At 35.6% G+C, this 18,186-nt stretch overlaps 1 protein-coding gene across 2 annotated transcripts in view; it reads left to right on the top strand.

Moving 5' to 3' along the window:
- Positions 1–18,186, top strand: part of LOC128566341 (phosphatidylinositol 3,4,5-trisphosphate 3-phosphatase TPTE2-like) — a 98,170-nt gene that overhangs the window by 33,590 nt on the left and 46,394 nt on the right. For both annotated transcript variants that reach the window (XM_053563116.1, XM_053563115.1), the window contains 3 exons: positions 3,220–3,280; positions 4,128–4,209; positions 4,645–4,733. In XM_053563116.1, coding sequence (XP_053419091.1) covers positions 3,220–3,280; positions 4,128–4,209; positions 4,645–4,733 — 232 coding nt within the window. The remainder of the gene's footprint in view (positions 1–3,219; positions 3,281–4,127; positions 4,210–4,644; positions 4,734–18,186) is intronic.

Here is an 18,186-nt window from a genome sequence, read left to right as displayed (position 1 = left end):
CCTATGGATTTCTCTTGCAGCAGTTAAAAGACTGCAGGAACAGAAAGCCATTGACATGGAAATCATTGTGAATCCAAAGACTTTGGATGGAGGCCTGAAAGTTATTCAATTAGAAACTGCAGTAGGGGCTGCCATTAAAAGTTTCGAGAATTCTCTAGGTATTAATGTTCCCAGAAGCCATTTTCTGCCTGTCAAAACCACATCAGATCTCTTGCTTGTGATGTCAAACCTCTATAGCCTTAATGCAGGATCGTTGACAATGAGTGAAAAGCGGGAATTTCCTACAGTCCCCTTGGTTAAATTAGGTAGTTCTTTTACAAAGGTTCAAGATTATCTAAGAAGATTTGAAAGTATTCCAGATATGCTTGAATTAGATCACCTCACAGTTTCAGGAGATGTGACATTTGGCAAGAATGTTTCATTAAAGGGAACGGTTATCATCATTGCAAATCATGGGGACAGAATTGACATCCCACCTGGAGCAGTATTAGAGAACAAGACTGTATCTGGAAACCTTCGCATCTTGGACCACTGAAATGAAAAATATTGTGGATGCTTTATACTAATTATGGGCTAAATAGTTTCTTACAATGAAATGTTCTCTAGGATTCTAAAATCGGTAGGTACTTCCCTGCAGTGTTGATTTTTAAAATAGAGTTTTCTGCAATATGCTTTTAGTCTAAAAAAGGCACTGATGGAGCAATACTTTCCTTCTTTGAAGAGGATACTGAAAGTTAGTTCATCTTAAAGTGCAATATTTAATCCTAAAACTGGGGCAGCTCTGCTGAAAGATCTTTTAACAGAAGTCTCAATGATGGTCATTTTGAATTGCTTGTAATTTCAAAAATAAAGTGATAAAGCAAAAAAAAAAAAAAATGTGGAAAGATAAAGCAGACAGGAGGGTTTGGGAGAACCCTAAGGTGGAAGTTGCAAGAAGGCTTTGAAAGAGTAGACAGCTTTTTTCCACTTATATATCACAGGAAGAATTTCAGGGATTACACACATAGTAAGTCCATACAAAGGCTGAACAATTGAGAAAAATCAGATATATATTACCTATATTTCTAGATAACCATCTTTTAATTTTTGGCCTTGATCCAATTGAATACTCTTTAATCTGGTTGAGGAGAGAAAATGTCCATCTGGTGACAGACTGTGGCCAGAAAAATGTAGATTCTTGGCAGAGTTGAACTTTTTCTAGATTCTTTATGTCCTTTTTTAGCTACTTTGGAATAAGAAGTATTTGGAGTCTTCAGGTAAACTACTTAGATCATAAAACACAGTAGTAAATCATCTACATATTGAATCAAGAATAGACTCATGCATAAAATGTCACATTCTTAAGATCGCTTTTTAGATGTTGAGAGAACTGGGAAGTGATTTAATAAACTTCCTGAAGCTTAACCATCTAGGAAGAAGCAAATGCTGACTGTTCTTATGTATGAGTATACTGAAGAAGACTGCACACAAATTTACCATTCAAATATTTACTTGCTGAGAGAATGAGGATTGCATGGTATTTTATTAATGCTGTAATAGATCTCTAATGTAGGACATGTAAATGTCACTGTTAATTAATAAAACAGAAACAAACATCTTTGAGCATATGGCTTTTTCTGGATAGAGTAAAATTACATAAACAGTATGAATTGTTTTAGGGTTGTTAATACACATGTATTTGCCAAATATTGTATTATCAACAATCAAAGATTTTATTTCATGCCATGTTTACAAGCACTGAGTTTTCTCATTAAAAAGGGCTAATTTCTTTGGTGAGTATGGCATGTGTTGTGTTGACTTCATTACTGGGGAAGCTGCATATGCACCTCTGCAGGTTGCTGGAATTTCAATGTTGTGAATTGTTTGTGTCCTTGGCCCATTCATCCATAGGGAGAGGGTGTACCACTTAAGTTGCTATTAATGAGTTATTTTGTTTCTTTACGAGACGTAGACCCTATCCAGTCAATCTTACTCAAAATTTTTTTCCCCTGTTGGTTGGTTGTTGAGGCATTTTCTAAACAGGAATTTCAGATTTTTATGAAGTCAAGCCTAAACCTATTGACTGTATCTTGATTCAACACTTAACTTCTTCCTGATCAAAAAACTTGATGTATGTTCACTTAAATCTCTTAGAGACAGTTATAGTTTTCTAATACTTGATTTCTAAATACATATGGATGCTGTGTAAGAGATTCCGTGAATTTTGAAATTGTATAAGACTTTATCCTCTTTTCCCCATGCTTTTTTAGGTGCAGAGTGTTCATCTTTTTGATTTTCCTCTTGACAGGGATAATCAGTTTAACAAATTGATCACTTTGATATCTTAATTGTTTCTCAATATTAAGCCAGTAATCATTGCTCTGATGATACTATACTAATCAGTTTTTAAATTTTGTAACAGTCACTTTTGTGGTTGTACCAAGGTACATGTGTGTGTATATTTCATATGGATAAATTTTCTGAAAATATTGTTGGATGAGTATGGAGACATTAACTGTATTTTAAATAATAACCACCATTTCTCATTTTAAAGGCTATATACATATATATGCCCACATATGTGTGTATCCATACACATACACAGGTATATATACATTTTAGAAAATAAGAAAACACAGATGTTAACCCTTATCTAAAATTTGATGTTCATCTTTTTCTATCATTCATACACACACAAACACATAATCATACTAATATTTTTGTATTTATTTTATTTCATAATGTTTAGATAGATTGTAATATCCAAATTGTTACATAAAAGATATATCTATGCAGAATTAGATTTAAGCAGGAACCATATGTTACTGTGAATTAATAATTCCAAACAACTATACTTAAATTTGTTAGTTGACCACCTAATTTCTTTCTCTGGTAACTCTAAACAGTGCATATTGAGAGCATAGGCTAATCTAAGTAGCCCAGCACACTTTGTGGGCTGTTGGAAAAACACTGTGGGTTAACTATGACTTGGAAGGAACCCTCACAGTCCCTGAATCTCCCCCAGAAGATGTCAGTGAGAGAGAGGTAATTGGATAGAAAGCAATAATCAAACAGTCTGTGAAGCTAGTGAATGATGCCCCCATGATCATATCAATGTACACAGCTATGATTTAATAAAAAAAAAAAAAAAAGAAAGTAATAATCATTTTAAGTTACTCCTATGAAATGACTTCTGTTGGTACCACGTGGACATGTAAGATATATATCTATCTTTTTTAGGAAGTTGTACGGTTCCTGGACACAAAGCATCCAAACCACTATCGAGTCTACAATCTCTGCAGTATGTACCTGATTTAATATTTTGCCACTGTAGGTAGAAAACAGATTGCTGCCTGTAAGAAGATGTTATTTTTCCATTTCATTTAATCATAAGTATTTAGTGGGGTTGGGAAGTGAGCTCAAAATTTCCCATCTTGCACTGGCCCCATTTAGAAGGAAGAGAAAGCCCAATAGCACCAAGTCCCCTAAGAGGGAAGCAGGCCCTATGGGACCAAAGAGGCTGGGAAGGGGTGGACCATTTTAGGGAAGATCTGCTCTAGTGGTATTAAGCCTGGGAAAATCTGTTTTTCTTGTCAGATTGCTTTATGAAGACATAGACAATTTAAGAAATGTGTACTCTACCCAGGCAGAAGTGGATTGTGATGAGAGCAGGACTCTGAATGAGAGAAAAATATGAAAAAACAAAAAGTCCTATAGAAAACAGATTGCCTCCTAGTTTACCACTCTCAATTTTTTTCCTTTACCTATATATTATTACTAAATAGACATTTTCAGAGGACCAGTATTTTTTGTCAGCTATATTTGCCTCTTTCTTTGGTTTCTAATTATACTTATAATGAGTAGTATGCTAGAAAGTTAAAAGTAAGACATATTGTATAAAAATAAGTTGGACTTAAGTTACCTGAGATGGACAAACCACTGCTATTCTTAAGTTTTTGAGTCCTTTATGTGTGTTTTAGAGCAGCAGGAACCACTCAGAAAGTTCCTTTGAAAGTAGATATGGAATTCCAGTAGAAAAAAAATTATTCATAACTTCATAGTTGAAGTTAATTGAAATTAATTATTCAAACACATAATTTACTGTGTTATTAGGCATGGGGATATAACGTGTGTATTATTTATTTTAGGTGAAAAAGGTTATGATCCTAAGCACTTCCATTATAGAGTTTGTAGACTTATGATTGATGATCACAATGTCCCCACTCTGTGGTAAGTTTTATGCCTAGTTGAGGGCTAAATACCTTGGGCTTGACTTTTTGGAAATATTTCAACTCAGCTAAAAATATTTTTTTTTTTATTGTTTGGGATTCATTGAGGGGATAAAGAATCCTCCCCTCTCCGTACTTGCTCATTTCCCTAGCCCGCCTTGTATTAGCTCATCTGCTGCCTTCATATTAGAATTAAGTACATTAGATTCTTGCTTCTCCATTCTTGTGATGCTTTACTAAGAAGAATGTGTTCCACCTCCATTCAGGTTAATATAAAAGATGTAAAATCTCCATCTTTTTTAGTGGCTGAATACTATTCCATGGTATACATATACCACAGTTTGTTAATCTATTCCTAGTTTGGTGAGCATTTAGGCTATTTCCACATTTTGGTTATTATAAATTGATGAGCTAAAAATATTATTTTTGAAATTAGTGAGATGTTGGTGTTCTCCAAGGAAGTAGATGAGTGGATGGCTCAAGATGAGGACAACGTCATAGTGATTCATTGTAAGGGAGGCAAAGGTAATAACATTTTTCTTTTTATTTCTTTCTTTCTAAAGAAATTTAAGAGATATATGAAAGTAAAGGACCAAGAAACATATTGCTATTATTAAATGTTAATAATTGTTAGCATTTAAAAATATTAGCTTCAATACTAAAGAAAGAGAAAAGAAAGGAAAGAGAGAGGAGGGTGGGAAGGAGGAAGGGAGAGAGACAGGAAGAATATAGGAAGGGAAGAAAGCAGAAAGAGAAAAATGAACTAAAGAAAGGTTAGCATAGTTTCCTTTGTTTATTAATTATTTGGGTTTCATTTATTGATTTGCCAGTTTGTATCGTTCAAAGTACAAATGGTTTTTAACTTCAGAATGTCAGTGCACATTTATTTTATTTTATTTTTTTATTTTTCTTTTTTCTGTTTAGTAATATTTTTATTCAATATGCTTTTTTTTTTATTTTTTATTGTTGGGGATTCATTGAGGGTACAATAAGCCAGGTTACACTGATTGCAATTGTTAGGTAAAGTCCCTCTTGCAATCATGTCTTGCCCCCATAAAGTGTGACACACACCAAGGCCCCACCCACCTCCCTCCGTCCCTCTTTCTGCTTCCCCCCATAACCTTAATTGTCATTAATTGTCCTCATATCAAAATTGAGTACATAGGATTCATGTTTCCCCATTCTTGTGATGCTTTACTAAGAATAATGTCTTCCACTTCCATCCAGGTTAATACGAAGGATGTAAAGTCTCCATTTTTTTTAATGGCTGAATAGTATTCCATGGTACACATATACCACAGCTTGTTTTTTTTTTTTTTTTTTTGGATTGTTTAGATTTTCTTTTTCTTCCTTTTTTTTTTTTTTATTGTTGGGAATTCATTGAGGGTACAATAAGCCAGTTACACTGATTGCAATTGTTAGGTAAAGTCCCTCTTGCAATCATGTCTTGCCCCCATAAAGTGTGACACACACCAAGGCCCCACCCACCTCCCTCCATCCCTCTTTCTGCTTCCCCCCCCCATAACCTTAATTGTCATTAATTGTCCTCATATGAAAATTGAGTACATAGGATTCATGCTTCTTCATTCTTGTGATGCTTTACTAAGAATAATGTCTTCCACTTCCATCCAGGTTAATACGAAGGATGTAAAGTCTCCATTTTTTTTAATAGCTGAATAGTATTCCATGGTGTACATATACCACAGCTTGTTAATCCATTCCTGGGTTGGTGGGCATTTAGGCTGTTTCCACATTTTGGCGATTGTAAATTGAGCTGCAATAAACAGTCTAGTACAAGTGTCCTTATGATAAAAGGATTTTTTTTCCTTCTGGGTAGATGCCTAGTAATGGGATTGCAGGATCAAATGGGAGGTCTAGCTTGAGTGCTTTGAAGTTTCTCCATACTTCCTTCCAGAAAGGTTGTACTAGTTTGCAGTCCCACCAGCAGCGTAAAAGTGTTCCCTTCTCTCCACATCCATGCCAGCATCTGCAGTTTTGAGATTTTGTGATGTGGGCCATTCTCACTGGGGTTAGATGATATCTCAGGGTTGTTTTGATTTGCATTTCTCTAATATATAGAGATGATGAACATTTTTTCATGTGTTTGTTAGCCATTCGTCTGTCATCTTTAGAGAAAGTTCTATTCATGTCTCTTGCCCATTGATATATGGGATTGTTGGCTTTTTTCATGTGGATTAATTTGAGTTCTCTATAGATCCTAGTTATCAAGCTTTTGTCTGATTGAAAATATGCAAATATCCTTTCCCATGGTGTAGGTTGTCTCTTTGCTTTGGTTATTGTCTCCTTAGCTGTACAGAAGCTTTTCAGTTTAATGAAGTCCCATTTGTTTATTTTTGTTGTTGTTGCAATTGCCATGGCAGTCTTCTTCATGAAGTCTTTCCCCAGGCCAATATCTTCCAGTGTTTTTCCTATGCTTTCTTTGAGGATTTTTATTGTTTCATGCCTTAAATTTAAGTCCTTTATCCATCTTGAATCAATTTTTGTGAGTGGGGAAAGGTGTGGGTCCAGTTTCGGTCTTTTACATGTAGACATCCAGTTCTCCCAACACCATTTATTGAATAGGGAGTCTTTCTCCCAAGGTATGTTCTTGTTTGGTTTATCAAAGATTAGGTGGTTGTAAGATGTTAGTTTCATTTCCTGGTTTTCAATTCAATTCCAAGTGTCTATGTCTCTGTTTTTGTGCCAGTACCATGCTGTCTTGACCACTATGGTTTTATAGTACAGACGAAAATCTGGTATGCTGATGCCCCCAGCTTTATTTTTATTACTAAGAACTGCCTTAGCTATACGGGGTTTTTTCCGGTTCCATACAAAACGCAGAATCATTTTTTCCAAATTGAAAGTACGATGTTGGTATTTTGATAGGAAAGGCATTGAATAGGTAGATTGCTTTGGGAAGTATAGACATTTTAACAATGTTGATTCTTCTCAGCCACGAGCATGGTATGTTCTTCCATTTGTTAATATCCTCTGCTATTTCCTTTCTGAGGATTTCATAGTTTTCTTTATAGAGGTCCTTCACCTCCTTCATTAGGTATATTCCTAGGTATTTCATTTTCTTTGAAACTATGGTGAAGGGAGTTGTGTCCTTGATTAGCTTCTCATCTTGACTGTTACTGGTGTATACAAAGGCTACTGACTTGTGGACATTGATTTTATATCCTGAAACATTACTGTATTTTTTGATGACTTCTAGGAGCCTTGTGGTTGAGTCTTTGGGGTTCTCTAAGTATAAGATCATGTCATCAGCAAAGAGGGAGAGTTTGACCTCCTCTGCTCCCATTTGGATTCCCTTTATTTCCTTGTCTTGCCTAATTGTATTGGCTAGAACTTCCAGCACTATGTTGAATAGTAAAGGTGACAGAGGACAACCTTGTCTGGTTCCAGTTCTAAGAGGAAAAGCTTTCAGTTTTACTCCATTCAGTAAAATATTGGCTGTGGGTTTGTCATAGATAGCTTCAATCAGTTTTAGAAATGTGCCACCTATGCCTATACTCTTTTTTTTCTTTTTTTTTAAAGGGAATATTTTATTTTTTTCTTTTGAAAATAATTTTTTTTTTTTAATTGTTGGGGATTCATTGAGGGTACAATAAGCCAGTTACACTGATTGCAATTGTTAGGTAAAGTCCCTCTTGCAATCATGTCTTGCCCCCATAAAGTGTGACACACACTAAGGCCCCACCCACCTCCCTCCATCCCTCTTTCTGCTTCCCCCCCCCATAAACTTAATTGTCATGAATTGTCCTCATATCAAGATTGAGTACATAGGATTCATGCTTCTCCATTTTTGTGATGCTTTACTAAGAATAATGTCTTCCACTTCCATCCAGGTTAATACGAAGGATGTAAAGTCTCCATTTTTTTTAATAGCTGAATAGTATTCCATGGTATACATATACCACAGCTTGTTAATCCATTCCTGGGTTGGTGGGCATTTAGGCTGTTTCCACATTTTGGCAATGGTAAATTGAGCTGCCATAAACAGTCTAGTACAAGTGTCCTTATGATAAAAGGATTTTTTTCCTTCTGGGTAGATGCCCAGTAATGGGATTGCAGGATCGAATGGGAGGTCTAGGTTGAGTGCTTTGAGGTTTCTCCATACTTCCTTCCAGAAAGGTTGTACTAGTTTGCAGTCCCACCAGCAGCGTAAAAGTGTTCCCTTCTCTCCACATCCACGCCAGCATCTGCAGTTTTGACATTTTGTGATGTGGGCCATTCTCACTGGGGTTAGATGATATCTCAGGGTTGTTTTGATTTGCATTTCTCTAATATATAGAGATGATGAACATTTTTTCATATGTTTGTTAGCCATTCGTCTGTCATCTTTAGAGAAAGTTCTATTCATGTCTCTTGCCCATTGATATAAGGGATTGTTGGCTTTTTTCATGTGGATTAATTTGAGTTCTCTATAGATCCTGGTTATCAAGCTTTTGTCTGATTGAAAATATGCAAATATCCTTTCCCATGGTGTAGGTTGTCTCTTTGCTTTGGTTATTGTGTCCTTAGCTGTACAGAAGCTTTTCAGTTTAATGAAGTCCCATTTGTTTATTTTTGATGTTGTTGCAATTGCCATGGCAGTCTTCTTCATGAAGTCTTCCCCCAGGCCAATATCTTCCAGTGTTTTTCCTATGCTTTCTTTGAGGATTTTTATTGTTTCATGCCTTAAATTTAAGTCCTTTATCCATCTTGAATCAATTTTTGTGAGTGGGGAAAGGTGTGGGTCCAGTTTCAGTCTTTTACATGTAGACATCCAGTTCTCCCAACACCATTTATTGAATAGGGAGTCTTTCCCCCAAGGTAAGTTCTTGTTTAGTTTATCAAAGATTAGGTGGTTGTAAGATGTTAGTTTCATTTCTTGGTGTTCAATTCGATTCCAAGTGTCTATGTCTCTGTTTTTGTGCCAGTACCATGCTGTCTTGACCACTATGGCTTTGTAGTACAGACTAAAATCTGGTATGCTGACACCCCCAGCTTTATTTTTGTTACGAAGAACTGCCTTAGCTATACGGGGTTTTTTCCGGTTCCATACAAAACGCAGAATCATTTTTTCCAAATCTTGAAAGTACGATGTAGGTACTTTGATAGGAATGGCATTGAGTAGGTAGATAGCTTTGGGAAGTATAGACATTTTAACAATGTTGATTCTTCCCATCCATGAGCATGGTATGTTCTTCCATTTGTTAATATCCTCTGCTATTTCCTTTCTGAGGATTTCATAGTTTTCTTTATAGAGGTCCTTCACCTCCTTCGTTAGGTATATTCCTAGGTATTTCATTTTCTTTGAAACTATGGTGAAGGGAGTTATGTCCTTAATTAGCTTCTCATCTTGACTGTTATTGGTGTATACAAAGGCTACTGACTTGTGGACATTGATTTTATATCCTGAAACATTACTGTATTTTTTGATGACTTCTAGGAGTCTTGTGGTTGAGTCTTTGGGGTTCTCTAAGTATAAGATCATGTCGTCAGCAAAGAGGGAGAGTTTGACCTCCTCTGCTCCCATTTGGATTCCCTTTATTTCCTTGTCTTGCCTAATTGTATTGGCTAGAACTTCCAGCACTATGTTGAATAGTAAAGGTGACAGAGGACAACCTTGTCTGGTTCCAGTTCTAAGAGGAAAAGCTTTCAGTTTTACTCCATTCAGTAAAATATTGGCTGTGGGTTTTCATAGATAGCTTCAATCAGTTTTAGAAATGTGCCACCTATGCCTATACTCTTCAGAGTTCTAATTAGAAAAGGATGCTGGATTTTATCAAATGCTTTTTCTGCATCTATTGAGAGGATCATGTGATCTTTATTTTTGCCTCTGTTTATATGGTGGATAATGTTTATGGACTTGCGTATGTTAAACCAGCCTTGCATCCCTGGGATGAAGCCTACTTGATCATGATGTATTACTTTTTTGATGATAAGCTGTAATCTATTGGCTAGGATTTTATTGAGAATTTTTGCATCTATATTCATGAGTGAGATTGGTCTGAAATTCTCCTTTTTGTTTGGGTCTTTTCCTGGTTTTGGTATCAGGTTGATGTTTGCTTCATAGAATGTGTTGGGGAAGGTTCCTTCTTCCTCAATTTTTTGGAATAATTTCTGCAGTACAGGAATAAGCTCTTCCTTGAAGGTCAGATAGAATTCTGGAGTGAAACCATCTGGACCAGGGCATTTTTTGGTTGGAAGATTTTTTTATTGTTTCTTTGATTTCAGTGCTTGAAATTGGTCTGTTCAGGAGCTCTATTTCTTCCTGGCTGAGTCTAGGGAGAGGGTGTGATTCCAAATGTTTATCCATTTCCTTCACATTGTCAAATTTCTGGGCATTGAGTTTCTGGTAGTATTCAGAGATGATCTCTTGTATCTCTGTGGGATCAGTTGTTATTTCCCCTTTATCATTTCTGATTGAGGTTACTAGAGATTTTACTTTTCTATTCCTTGTTAGTCTGGCCAATGGTTTATCTATTTTATTTATTTTTTCAAAAAACCGACTCCTTGTTTCATTAATTTTCTGAATGATTCTTTTGTTTTCAATTTCATTGATCTCTGATTGGATTTTGGATATTTCTTTTCTTCTACTGAGTTTAGGCTTAGATTGTTCTTCTTTTTCCAATTCCATCTCTTGTGAGATTGTTGATGTGCTCTCTTTCTGTTTTTCGAATGTAGGCATCTAAAGAGATGAATTTTCCTCTCAAAACTGCTTTTGCAGTATCCCACAGGTTTTGGTAGCTTGTGTCTTCATTGTTGTTGTGCTCAAGGAAGTTAATGATTTCCTGTTTTATTTCTTCCTGCACCCATCTGTTATTCAACAGAAGATTGTTTAATTTCCATGCCTTTGGGTGGGGTCAAGCGTTTTTGTTAGAGTTGAGTTCTGAGCAATATGAACCCTTAGTGCACCCTTAGTGCCTTATGGTCTGAGAAAATACAAGGTAAAATGTCAGTTCTTTTGATTCTGTTGATATTTGTTTTGTGTCCCAGGATATGATCAATTTTGGAGAATGTTCCATGGGGTGATGAGAAGAATGTATATTCTTTATCTTTGGGGTGGAGTGTTCTATATGCATCTGTCGAGCAGAGTTGTTCTAGGGTCTCATTTAAATCTCTTCTATCTTTGTTTAATTTCTGTTTAGAGGATCTGTCCAGCTCTGTAAGAGGAGTGTTAAAGTCCCCTGTTATTATGGTATTATCAGATATCATATTGCTCAGACTGAGTAAGGTCTGTTTCAAGAATCTGGGAGCATTTAAATTGGGTGCATAAATATTTAGAATTGAAATGTCTTCTTGTTGTATTTTTCTCTTGACCAATATAAAGTGACCATCTTTGTCTTTTTTGACTTTAGTTGCTTTAAATCCACATGTATCTGAAAATAAGATTGCAACTCCTCTTTTCTTCTGAATGCCATTTGCCTGAAAAATTGTCTTGCAACCCTTGACTCGGAGCTTTAATTTGTCTTTTGAAGCCAGGTGTGTTTCTTGCAGACAGCAAATGGATGGCTTGTGTTTTTTAATCCAGTCAGCCAATCTATGTCTCTTCAGTGGGGAATTCAAGCCATTAACATTTATTGAGATAATTGATAAGTGTGGTAGTATTCTATTCGTCTTATTTGGTGAGAGTCCATTGCTTAGTTTTATCTTTTGCATCAGTGTGGAGGTTAGGTTCTGTCCTTTAATTTCTGAGTTCTTACTTTGCTGCTGATCCATTGTGGTGGTCAGTGTGCAGAACAGGTTGAAGTATTTCCTGTAGAGCTGGTCTTGTTGTGGCGAATTTCCTCAATGTTTGTATATCCGTAAATGATTTGATTTCTCCATCAGTTTTAAAGCTTAGCTTAGCAGGGTACAGAATTCTGGGCTGGGGATTGTTCTGTTTAAGTAGATTAAAGGTAGATGACCATTGTCTTCTTGCTTGGAAAGTTTCATTAGAGAAGTCTGCGGTCACTCTGATGGATTTGCCCCTGTAGGTCAACTGGGGCTTACTCCTGGCAGCTTGTCTTGACTTTGGACAGGTTCATCACAATGTGTCTTGGAGAAGCTCGGTTAGAGTTGAGGCGACCTGGGGTCTGATATCCCTCTGAAAGCAGTGTGTCAGAATCTTTGGTGATATTTGGGAAATTTTCTTTTATAATATTCTCTAGTATAGCTTCCATTCCTCTGGGGCATTCTTCTTCCCCTTCTGGAATTCCTATAACTCGTATGTTGGAACGCTTCATAAAGTCCCATAATTCTGACAGTGAACGTTCTGCTTTCTCTCTCTTCTTTTCTGCCTCTTTTACTATCTGAGTTATCTCAAGAACTTTGTCTTCTACCTCTGAAGTTCTTTCTTCTGCATGGTCTAACCTGTTGCTCATACTTTCCATTGCATCTTTAAGTTCCCTAATTGACTGTTTCAGTTCCTTCAGCTCTGCTATATCCTTTTTATATTCTTCATATCGTTCACCACTTATTTGATTCTGTTTTTGGATTTCCTTTTGGTTATTTTCCACTTTATTAGCAGTTTCCTTCATTGTTTCCATCATTTCTTTCATTGTTTTCAACATGTGTATTCTAAATTCCCTTTCTGTCATTCCTAACATTTCTTTATAGGTGGAATCATCTGCAGTAGCTGCCTCATGGTCCCTTGGCGGAGTTGTTCTGGACTGGTCTTCATGTTGCCTGGAGTTTTCTGCTGATTCTTCCTCATGAGTGATTTCTTTTATCTGTTTCCTTGCCCTAATTTTCCTTTCACTTCCTCTTGCTCTTTAAGTTCTCGTGCCTGTGGAAGTTGCGGGCGGGTTTAGACGGATTGAATACATACGACCACTTGCCATTTTTCCACTGTTTTAGTCCTCCTCTTGGGGTCCAGAAGTCTCTCGCTGACTCACAGGGGTGATGATAGGCAGATCCCACCAGCCAGAGATGCCTGGAGTCCTATCTCTCCAGACTCACAGTGCCCAGATGCAAGGAAGCTATTACTCAGCCGCCATCTTGCTCCTCCCCAATGATGTTTTTTATTTTTTAATTCACAAATAAAATTGTATATATTTATGGTGCACAACATGATGTTTTGATACATGTGTACATTGTGGAATGGCTAATGAAGCTAATTAACATATACATTACCTCACTTATTAATTTTTTGTGGTGAGAATATTTAATATCTATTCTCTTAGCAATTTTCAACTAATACATAGCAAAACATAAACTATGGTCATCATTTACAATTAATTTCCTGAATATATTCTTCCTGTCTAACTGAAAATTTGTATCCTCTAATCAATATCTCCACAATTCCCCATTTCCCCCCCCAGACCCTAGTAACTACCATTATTTTCTCTGCTTCTGTAAATACAAAGTTTTTAGATTCCATACACAAGTGAGATCAGGTAGTGTTTGTCTTTCTGTGCCCAGTTTGTTTCATTCAGCATAATGTCCTCCAAGTTAATCAGTGTTGTCTCAGATGACAGGATTTCCTCCCTAGGATTGAATAATATTGCAGGTGTATGTACACCACATTTTCTTCATCCATTCGTCCACTGATGGACACTTAGGTTGATTCCATATCTTAGCTATGATGACTAATGCTGCAGTGACATGGGAGTGGAGATATTTCTTCAACATGCTTATTTCATTCCTTTTGGATGTATACCCACAACCGGAATTTCTGAATCATATAGTAGTACTACTTTTAGCTTTTTTGACCACCCTCCATACTGTTTTCCATAATGACTATACTGATTTACATGCCCACCAACAGTGAACAAGGGTTCCCTTTTCTCCACATCCTCAGCACACTTCTTTTGTCTTTTTGACAATAGCCATCCTAACAGGTGTAAGGTGATATCTCATTATGGTTTTAATTTGCTTTTCCCTGATGATTTAGTGATGGTGAACTTTTCTTTATATACCTGTTGGTCATGTGTATGTCTTCTTTTGAGAAATGTTTTTCAGGTTCTTTGCTCATTTTTTAAAGGGGCAATTTGTTTTCTTGTATTTTGATGTTTGATTTCCTTATTTTATCTAATATGAATCCATTATCAGATATATCATTCACAAGTATTGTCCCCAATTCAGTAGGTCATCTCTTCACTCTACTGGTTGTTTCCTTTGCTGTGCAGAAGCTTTTTAGTTTGATGCAATCTCATTTGTGCATTTTTTCTTTCGTTGCCTATGCTTTTCAGTCATATCCAAAAAATCTTCACCCACACCAATGTCAGGAAGCTTTCCCTTCATAATTTCTTCTAGTACTTTTCCAGTTTGAAGTTTTACATCTAAGTATTTAATTAATTCTTAGTTGATTTTTGTATATAAAATGAGGTAAGGTCCAGTTTCATTCTTTCATATGTAGCTATCCAGTTCTCCCAATATCATTTATTGAAGAGACTTCCTTTCCCCATTATGTGTTCTTGGCACCTTTGTCAAGGATTAGTTAACTAGAAATGCATGGGTTTATTTCCTGACTTTTTATTCTGTTCCATGAGTCAATATATCTATTTCTGTTCCAGTAATATTTAAGATTTGCTTAAACTTAGTGGGAATCGTTTAAGTTAAGGAAGCCAACAGAGATAGTATTTCAGAAAATATACTGGAATTTTTATACTGTAATGACTCAAAGAAGTTGCTTTGGTAATAGTAAAATGAAAAAAGAAGACTCTGTGAGTCCAACTAATCTATGCTCAGTTAGATTTCTCTCCTTCACCTTTAGGCTTTGAATAATCACCTAACCATCATTTTGTAATTTTGACAAACATAAAGAATTACATTCTTTCTTGGGCTATAGAATAGTTTTTTATATTGAATTCCAGGAAAACATAACATTGTAAAACTGCCTTATAAAGGTGGCCATAAAGTTTGTGTGCAATTTAAATAGTTGTAACTATTGCACATGAACTTTGTGGCTACCCTGTATAATTCAATAAATTGAAATTTTAGTCTTAGTGAGAAGTAATTTCAAGCCCATCAATTAGTACTCAGGTTCTCTACAGATTGGAGCATTCTATGTAAACTTGCAATTTACAATACCATGGCTAACTGAAAATTGATATAGGTTGAGCCATATATAATTGCCAGGTTCTGGTATTTTATTTTGTTTTGTTTTGTTTTTTAACCATCTTTCACTTTAAAAACAGCCATTTCACATTGCTTCAGCTAACATGTTATGATTAAAGTAGTTGGCTTTTAGTTTTCTTTTAACTAATGTTAATTCTCTGCTTAAAGGAAAGCATTCATTTCAAATTTGCTGGTTCTTCTTTAGAGTTGGTTGAAGGATGAAATCCACAGCAGCTTCTTTTTTCAACTGTTCATTCATATGAACCTTTCTGTATTTTGGTTGGTTACTGCCTGCATGTTACCAGTAGTATCATGATTGTCCAAATATTTTATTATTGATTTATATAATCAATAGCTGGATGCTAATTTTTATTAGTAATATATATCACAAATATATTCTCTCACTTTGTTGTCTTTTAAATTTGATCATGATTCATTATTATTTCTTTTTTTTTTTTGAGACAGTCTCACTATGTCGCCCTCAGTAGAGTGTCATGGTGTTACAGCTACAGCAACCTCAAACTCTTGGGCTTAAGTGATTCACTTGCCTCATCCTCCCAAGTAGCTGGGACTACAGGCGCTCACCACAACGCCCAGCTATTTTTTGTTGCAGTTGTCATTGTTGTTTAGCTAGCCCGGGCCAGGTTCAAACCCGGCACCCTTGGTTTATGTGGCTGGCACTGTAACCACTGCTATGGGAACCTACCTCTCCCCTTTCCCCTTCTTCTTGGGCTATAATTGGATTATAACTTTCATAAGAAAGGTATAAATTGTTTTTGTAGTAAGACTGAGTACATTGGATACTTTTAATTTCTCTCTGCATCTATGCCAGCATCTATTGTTTTTGGATTTTCGATAAAAGCCATTTTCACTGGGATAAGGTGATTTCTCATTGTGGTTTTTATTTGCATTTCCCTGATTAGTTTACTTGCATTTCCTTATGTTCATTGTTCATTTGTCTCCCTTCTTTTGTTCTCTTTTACTCACTTTTTAACAGAATTATTTTTTTCCTTGCTGCTGGGGCTGGGTTTGAACCCGCCACCTCCGGCATATGGGGCTGGTGCCTTACTCGTTGAGCCACAGGTGCTGCCCCCACTCTATAGGTTTTCTATTTGCTGTTTTGATTATTTCCTTGGCTGTGCAGAAGCTTTTTAATTTAATCAAGTCCCATTTATTTATTTTCCTTGTTGCTGTGATTGCCACTGGGGTATTCTTAATAAATTCTTTCCTAGGCTGATATCTTCAGATACTTCACTTAGGATAATAGTGTCCATTTCCATCCAAATTTTTGCAAAAGGGCTTAAGTCATCCTTCTTCATCCGTAGTATACATACACTACATTTTGTTAATCCACTCATGAATCGAGTGGATTAATTTTGGCTATAATTTTCTTTTATGTTGTTGTTGTTTGTCTTCTTCATAAATTCTTTCCTAGGCTGATATCTAGAAGGGTTTTTTAATATTTTCTCCTAAAATTTTTATGATTTCATGCCTCACATTTTATCCATATTGAATTAGCTTTTGTGAGTGGTGAGAGATTTGGATCCTGTTTCATTTTTTTGCATGTGGCTATCCAGTTTTCCCAAAACCATTTATTGAATAGGGGGTTTCTTTTCTCCAGTATATACTGTCTGCTTTGTCAAAGATTAGATGCAGTTTGTAGATGGTTGTTCTGTTCCAGCCATCTATTTTTGTGCCAATATCATGCTGTTTTGGTGAGTTACAGCCTTGTAGTATAGTTTGAAGTCTGGTCATATGGTGCCTCCAGATTTTTTCTTTTTGCTTAAGATTGCCTTGGCTATTTGGGCTCTTTTCTATTTTCAAATTAAGGGTAGAATTATTTTTTCTAGATCTGTGAAACATTGGATTGGTATTTTGATGGAAATTGTATTGAATTTGTAAATCATTTGGAGTAGTATGGACATTTTAACAATATTGATTCTACTGATTCACAGGCATGGTATGTTTTTCTATTTGTTTGTGTCATCTGAAATATCTTTATTCAGTGCTTCATAATTCCCTTTGCAGAGAACTTTCACCTCCTTGGTTAAGTGGATTCCTAGATATTTTATTTTTTTGTTGTTGTTGCTATTGTGAATAGTATTGAGTTCTTCATTTGACTCTCAGTGACTGTTATTGTTGTATAGGAAATCTACTGATTTGTGTACATTAATTTTGTAACCTAATACTGTGCTGAATTTATTTATCAATTCTAGGAGTCTCTTCTTGGAGTCTTTCGGGGCTTTTCTAGATATGAAATCATACTACATCATACAGAAAGCTCTACTTTTTGATTCTTTTTTTTTTTTTTTTTATTCTTCCTATTTGCACTGGCTAGAACCTTCAGTATGGCCTAGAATTAGAAGAGATAATAGCAGGCATATATTCTTGTGCAGTTCTGGTCTCAAAGAAAATGCTATCACTGTCTCTCCAGCTGCTTTTGGGTTGAAGTATGCATACATGCAAACACTACCCTTTTCTTTCAGTTTGTCAAGATTTTTTTCTTTAATTAGAAATGAGTATTGAACACTATCAGAAGATGTTTTTAAATTTTTGTGATATTATTTTTCTTCTTTATTAATGTAGTTCATTACATTGATTATCAAGTGATAAGCCAACTTATAATTCTACAGTGAATATAATTTATCATATTATTTTATTATGTATTATACTTTTATTATATGTTTATTGTATTTTCTTTTTTTATAAATTCCTGGATTCTGTTAATACTTGGTTTAGGATTGGCTATAGTTTTCTTTCATGTTGTTGTTGTTGTTTTTATTTATTTATTTTATTTATTTATTTATTTATTTTTATGATAATTATTTTTTTTTTATTATTGTTGGGGATTCATTGAGGGTACAATAAGCCAGGTTACACTGATTGCAATTGTTAGGTAAAGTCCCTCTTGCAATCATGTCTTGCCCCCATAAAGTGTGACACACAC

The sequence above is a fragment of the Nycticebus coucang genome, chromosome 15 (genome assembly GCF_027406575.1).
Source record: "Nycticebus coucang isolate mNycCou1 chromosome 15, mNycCou1.pri, whole genome shotgun sequence".
Lineage (NCBI taxonomy): Eukaryota > Metazoa > Chordata > Mammalia > Primates > Lorisidae > Nycticebus > Nycticebus coucang.
The sequence above is the reverse complement of the archived record's forward strand: the minus strand, read 5'-3'. Positions and strand labels throughout refer to the sequence as shown.